At 38.9% G+C, this 7,178-nt stretch overlaps 1 protein-coding gene across 7 annotated transcripts in view; it reads right to left on the bottom strand.

Moving 5' to 3' along the window:
• Positions 1 to 5,271: 5,271 nt before the first annotated feature.
• The window catches only part of Nek3 (NIMA related kinase 3), a 28,435-nt gene continuing 26,528 nt past the window's right edge, over positions 5,272 to 7,178 (bottom strand). For 6 of the 7 annotated variants that reach the window (XM_029554090.1, XM_029554087.1, XM_029554086.1 and 3 more), the window contains 2 exons: positions 6,491 to 6,614; positions 5,272 to 5,440 (listed from right to left, as the gene is read on the bottom strand). In XM_029554090.1, the coding sequence (XP_029409950.1) occupies positions 5,359 to 5,440; positions 6,491 to 6,614 (206 nt within the window). In that variant the 3' untranslated portion in view covers positions 5,272 to 5,358. The remainder of the gene's footprint in view (positions 5,441 to 6,490; positions 6,615 to 7,178) is intronic. The other variant, XM_029554089.1, reaches the window with a different exon arrangement.

The following is a 7,178-nucleotide window of genomic DNA, read 5'->3' as shown; positions in this document are numbered from 1 at the left end:
CACTCCCAGCAAGAAGCATGCTTCTCCTGCCAGGTAACAAATACTGCCAAGAGGTGTGTGTAAGAAGGGAACCTGGATCCATTAAAACTGGCTGCAGCCCAGCAGTCTACAAACATGCTCCTAGCTGTTGAAAATATTGCATTATCTGTTGAAAAGGATTTAACTTTTAGCGATGGTAAAGATGACCACCATACCCAACGGAATCTACATACCACGCCCATGCATACCCTGCCAATGTGCCAAAACAGCACACTTCTATAAGAATGGGCATCATTACTGTATCCGTTTGACCTAGACCTAAAAATTTAAAAGTCAGATGGTTTTCTGCATTCAAACCTGACCTAAAGTTAAACTAAAGGATGAAAAGTGGCACTAATGGAAAAATCAATATAGGAGAGAGGATTTTTTTTTTTTTTCAGATTGCCTGCCTCCACTTACACACGCTAACTGTGAATATAAGCTTCCAAGTATCAGGTCACCCCAAATATAGCCAGGGAGATTTCAGGTTAGACACTGGTAAAGGCAGGTATTTTTGTTGGCTTGATTCTCCTTGATCATGAGTGCTAACTGCCACATGCTCATGATCTTAAAAATTTAGATACAAGGTGGGGCTGGAGAGATGGCTCAGCGGTTAAGAACACTGGTTGTTCTTGCAGAAGACCGGGGTTTGAATCCCAGCCTCTTCTGACCTCCAAGGTCATTGGATGACAAGGGTGCACTTACCTACATGCAGGCAGTACACACATACAAATAAAATAAAAATTTTTTTTAATTATTTAAAAAATTAGATATCAGAGAGTGACCCTTCAAAGTCAAGAGTTCTAACTTTTGCCACTTCCCATTCCCAATGCAAGACCCAGCTGATTATAAGACTCATCAGGAAATATAGTTATAAAGAGGACAGGTGCTTTGGATCCAGCCAGCTATCAATGGACCAAACAATAAATCTACCCAGCACAAACCACTAGGTTCAATTTTACGAAGAAATAAATGCCTTTTATGTATATTGGTAAACTGTCATGTGCTGTTTGAACTCACCGAGAAGGTGGCTCTGGAGATGGGATTTGGCCCTCCCAGTTTCCCAAGCCATCTCAGTCTTAAATCTCCTGAGTCAGGCTGGCTCCCTGACTCATTGACCAACAGGAGTTAAATAAAACAGCCCTATAATACAAACATTGTGTCCTTGAGAAAAGCTAAGGGATAAAATATTTCCAAAAGATTACTATTACTTGTCTCCCAATATAAAGATATTTACAACACAAGCAGCTCATGGGATGTTCTATTTTGCCACTAACAATGTGCCTGGGTAGGGACCTCCACTAAAGTTTCAGTCTCTCAGGCTACAGAAGTGGAGCCATCCATAGACTTGCCATGCCCTAAGAGGAGAAAAGAGGAGGCCAGCTCTTTTTAGTCAGAGAAAATAGGGAATTTGCTTATCATTTTAGATGTGATAGAAAAAATTTAAATATCCACACAAACTTGTGGAAATCCCTTTTAAAAAATGTTTTGGTTTAGGGGCTAGAGATGGCTCAGGAGTTAAGAGCTGGCTGCTCTTCCAAAGGACCCAGATTTTGGTCCCAGAACTCACATGGCAGCTAGAGAAAGTTCCAGGGGATCCAACACCCTATTCTGGCCTCCATGGACATTGCACACACATGGTGCACTTAGATGTATGCAGACAAAACACTCAAACACATAAAAATAAAACATTTTATAAATGTCCTAATTATAATCTTCCTGCCACTGTTTTTAATTTTATTAATTTCATACAATGTATTTTGAACATATTCAGTCCCCCTCCCCCACCCCCAGACTTCATGTCTCTATTAGCAAATGAACAACTCCATCCATCTCACACAACACATCTGAACTGGATGCCAGAGAAATCATGTTGCATTAGAATGCTGGTGATCTCTAATTCTTAAACAGATGGGCAAAGTAAGGGCCCACTCGTTGTTCTTTGTACATGGTTTTGGTTCAGAAAATGTCCAGGTTCCTTGGGATGGAATTTTCACACTTATTTTCTGTTTCTCTTAAACACTGCAATTTTGGTTTAATTTTAGGTAATTCAAATTAGACTATAAAAAAGTTCTGTTTGCTCAGATGTTACTGAGTCAGATAATACTGGTCAAATTCTTTTGGGTTTGCTTTCAGCTACTCCAAAAAAGCCCAGCTTTAATTTAATTGGCACAATTGATTTATTGTTCACGTTGGTAGACAAGCATTATCACTAGAAACTTATGAAGGGATAGACATTGTCTTGTACTCTAAAGAGAAAGTTCTCACAACAGTTGGTAAATTTATTTATTTTTTAATTTTTAATAACTGTAAATTTAGTTTTTACTGTTAGTTATGTCTCATGATGTTAAGATAACCATCAAGTATGTTAGTATATTAAGAATAGAAATATTTTTAATAAAGAAGAATTCATGTATGACTATTAAGATGGCAGGATGCTTCCAGAATGAAAAGGAAAAATTTAAAAGGCTTTTGTATGTTATGGTTTATTTTAGACACATAAAATATGAGACTTGGCTGGGCGTGGTGGTGCACACCTTTAATCTCAGCACTTGGGAGGTAGAGGCAGATGAATCTCTGTGAGTTCGAGGCCAGCCTGGTCTCCATTAGCGAATCCAGGCCAGCTGTGGCTACAGGGAGACCTTGTCTCAAAAAGACCAAAAAACAAAAAAAAACAAAAAAAAAAGAGAGAGAGAGATTTGAAGATAATAATGTTAAATTTTTTAGTCAAAGTTTGATCAAACCTCTACTTAAATTAATGGAGTTATTAATCTAATCTTGCTATTACAAGGACTGGCTTAAAAAACAAAATATATGTCTAATAAGGTTTATTTAAGAGCATTTAGTTTTTACTCTTTTTATAAATATTACATGGCATTTAAAAGTACTGGACTAATGTAACCGAGCTGGGTGTTTAGTAACCATACTTGGCAGTCACTCTCCTGCCGTAGTTCCCCCAAACTACCATATTATTTTTATTGATTTAAAAGATTGCTTTTTGAAAGATTTATCATTTTTGTGCTTAGTTTCACTAATTAGGCACCTATTTCTTGTTTCTTAATGTGGAAAATTCTCACTCAAGACATGATCAATAAACCTATTCGTATTGGGTAAAATAAGGCAGTACACCCCACTGGGAAAATTCTCCTGATACTTTTATCTTTCATTATATAGATTACCTCTTATTTGTGTTCTCTACTAAAGATATAAATCCAATTGCTTCTGAAAGATTTATGTTTCATTAGAAACTTGTTTTTATAGCTATCCCCAGACAAAATCTGGCTATATGTTCCATACAAGTATCTTGGATATATTGTCATTTCTTTTTTCATTAAACCTCATAGATTACAATTGTCTATTACAAAAAAGATAACATGGAATTCTTTTCAACAGTTTTTAAACAGCATCAATGGCTTTAACCTTTGTATGAATACTGGGCTGAATAATTAAGTGGATGGTAGATGTGCAAGTCATTTCTCACTTACAGAGAAAACAGATACAGAAGAGCAAGGAGGAGGAGCCAGAATTAACCTTATGGTCTTGGATTATTCGGAGACATCAGTATGAGGGCATGCTTGGCATACAAACAGATGGAGATGCACTGAAACACAGGTTTATAGACAAAGAGAACCCAGAAGCAGTGATACCCCAAGAGCAACTAGCATGTTCAACACACAGATCTTGGTTTCTAAAGCAATGAAGGGAACCAGGACCTCTTGGAAATAATGGTTGGTTCTGGGGCTGGAACAGAGAAGGTACAGAGTGATCCTAGTTTATCTTGTAGCGCTCAAAAAGGATGAGACAGTGCCAAAAAAACCACAGGAATCAACTGCAAACAACTTCCAGTGCCTGAAGCTAGACCCATTGAAGCAAGAGAACCAGTGACTTAGTATTTATTATATTATGCTCTTTGCCCTAACAGAGGAGGAACGTAATTCCTTGCAGCTTTAGTGGGACCTAAATTAGCTACACACAGTGAACAGAGCATGGAAATGGGAATTAGTAACTATAATGGAGAACCAGCAGATGCTGACTTAACCACTGGCCAAGGCAAGCAGCACCTGCGGCATGCCATGCTGATGTCATAACTTCCTGGCAGGATTCGATGAGGAGTGCTTTACCTTTACCTTCCCCTTTACCTTTGTGAAGAACATGAGATACACCCAAATTGAGGATAAAATACAAAATACCTAACAAATACTCCTCAGAAACGGCAAGGTCCTATAAATCATGGCAAGACTGGGAGATTGCCAGAGACAAGAGAGAGTAGCCATGACTACAGGATAAGTACAAGGAGGTATACAGGTGGGGTGGGGCTTATAGAGGACTATATGTTCTACCTGTTCTTCACCATAGTATCATTCACCATACTGGGTCAGAAGTCTGTTTCTTCCTCAGTGAAAGATTCTCACCTCTCTAATGTTTCACAGTATTGAGTGAGGTAATGCATGAGAGCTCGCAGGATCCAGCAAACATGTGCATGGCACCAATACATGCTGGGGATCCCCAATTCATTCTCTAACACTTCTAATTTCTGATACTTCTTATCTCTACCTGTATACCCCTCTCATATAGGGCTGCAACCTTCCGACAAGACCTAGCCCAACTAACTCTTCTCGGGATGACCCATTTCTGCACCCTGTGAGACTACAGGGAAGTTCACCTGGCAGTTAAGAAATACTGGAAATCATTTTCAAATATTCCAGAACTGGGTCTTATTGAAAAATTGCTCACATTATTATGTCACAATTAAATATATTTAGATCCTTAAACCTTTAGAAATGTGGAAAGTGTTACATAGTCATTGTGACTAACAACATAGGGGCTGCTGTAATTGTCTATGGTCAGCATTCCTATGAAGCACACATTATTTGAGATTAGGGCTCAAAGAAGTGAAGTAACTTCCTACAGTCACACAGGTAGTGTGAGCAAGCCAGGATCCTACCTCTGTTCTATCAGAATGTAAAGCTCATCCCATCTGCTACACCTTCTCCCTTCTGTTTAGAAAATCACTAGGGTTTAGATTTTTTTTTAAATCAGGTGTATGTGTGTGTATCTGTGTGTGATTATGTGTACATAAGTGCTGGTGCCTGAGGAGGACAGTGACACTGGATCACATGGAGCTGGATTTACAGGCAGTTGTGAACTGACTGACATAGCTCGGGTCCTCTGAAATAGCAGTATGCACTCTTAATCACTGAGCCATCTCTCCAGTCCCAAAAAACAAAACAAAACAAAAATACAAACTTATAATAGTTTCTCCCTCTTTATTCTGTTCCCAGTCATCAATTTCTCATTGAAATGGTTCCCCTTCATGGCTCAGGCACAGTTCCTAGGGCATTATCCAACATAGGCCCTGCCATCAAGCTCCTTCTTCAGTTCTGACACCCAGTCAGGGTTTTCACCATCTTCCTCAAAGTCCCTGTGAAAAAAACAGTTTGGATATTAGGGGCATGGTATGTACTTGTTGATGTATTCAAAGCAGAATACCACTGTAACAACATTTAAAATTTTTTTTAAATTTTAAAAATATTTTATTTATTATTTTTATTTTATGTGTATGCGTGTATTGCTGTGTGTAGGTAAGTGCACCTGTGTCGTGCAATGCCCATGCAGAGGTCAGAAGAGGCTGTCAGATCCCTGGAACTGGAGTTACGGACAGTTGTTAGCTGCCATGTGGGTGCTGGGATTTGAACCTGGGTCTTCTGCAAGAACAACCAGTGTTCTTAACCGCTGAGCCATCTCTCCAGCCTCAGCATTTAAATTCTCGAAAAATTAGTTTCATAAGGTAATTGAATAGAGAAAACAAAAAATGCTAGTTCTTTTGAGAAAAAAAAATGCATGACACTGTTTCTAATGTTTTTATCAGTATTTAAAAAAAAGTCAGGGCTAGACAGCTGGCTCAGGGCTTTAGAGCACTTGTTGCTCTTGCAGAGGACCTCGGTTCTGTTCCCAGAACCCACAGAGTGGCTAACAACCATCAGTAACTCCTGTTCCAGGGGGATCTTATGCCCTCTTCTGGTATCTGTAGGCTTTGCACACATGTACTGTAATTACATACACACAGACAAAACATTCATTCATATAAATTTTTTTAAATAAAAAAATTAAAAAGCTAACATATTATAAAGTAAAAGGTAGATGTGGGTGCACAGGCCTATAATTCCAACACTCAAAGGCTGATGCAGGAGGATCATAAGCTTGAAGCCTGCCTGTGCTACAGAGTGTCTCAAAGCACAGAAGCAAAAACAAGTCCAGGCTGAAAACTGTATGTGCAGGAGTCAGCCAGAAACTGTAGTCAAACTATAATGCATTACCTATCACAAAAGATCAAGTAGAAATACTCATTTATGACAGAAAGTAATATACCAAGTTCTGACTAAATCTGAGATCATTGTGGTATAATATGGCATGTGTATATAGACAGACCCTCTTCCCCCAATTAAAGCATTCTAGGTATATCACAACATACGTGTCCTCTTCATCCAGTCGAGGTTCAAATCTCTCTGGATCCAAAACGACAGAATCGTGATCTCCATCAACACTGTCTGATGCTGCTTCTTCAGAAAGGGGACCTTTCAAGAATCCTTCTGCATCTCAGGGGAACAGGAACAAGAAAGCATGCCTATTTGTTTATTCATTTGTTTTATTATTATATTAACTATTTTATTTATTTTATGTGTATGAGTGTTTTGCCTACATGTATGTAAATGTGCCATGTGTTTGCATGCCTGGTGCCTGCGGAGACTAGAAGAGGGCATCAGATCCCCTGGAAATGGAGTTACAGACAGGTATTAGTTGCCATATGGGTACTGGGAATTGAACCCAGGTCCCCTGCAAGAGTAGTAAGTGCTCTTAACTGCTGAGCTATCTCTCTAGTCTCTTATTATTTTTGAGATGGGGTCCAGTATGGTGCCCAAGCTGGTCTTGATTTCCTGGGTTGATCCTTACTATGGACTCCCAAATGTTAGGACTCTAGGCCAGAGCCACAGTGCCTAGAAAAGCGAGTCAATTTAAACAGTATTTACTCAGCATAATTTGGGGCATAAAATAAGCCCAGGAAGCACCAGTATGTAGATTAAGTTTTAAAGCAATTTTCTCTAAGGGGGGCGGGAATATCAGAAAATTATGCTAAAAATTTTTAATTATTAGAACCTACA

Source organism: Nannospalax galili, unplaced genomic scaffold (genome assembly GCF_000622305.1).
Source record: "Nannospalax galili isolate Female #2095 unplaced genomic scaffold, S.galili_v1.0 scaffold140, whole genome shotgun sequence".
NCBI lineage: Eukaryota > Metazoa > Chordata > Mammalia > Rodentia > Spalacidae > Nannospalax > Nannospalax galili.
The sequence above is the reverse complement of the archived record's forward strand: the minus strand, read 5'-3'. Positions and strand labels throughout refer to the sequence as shown.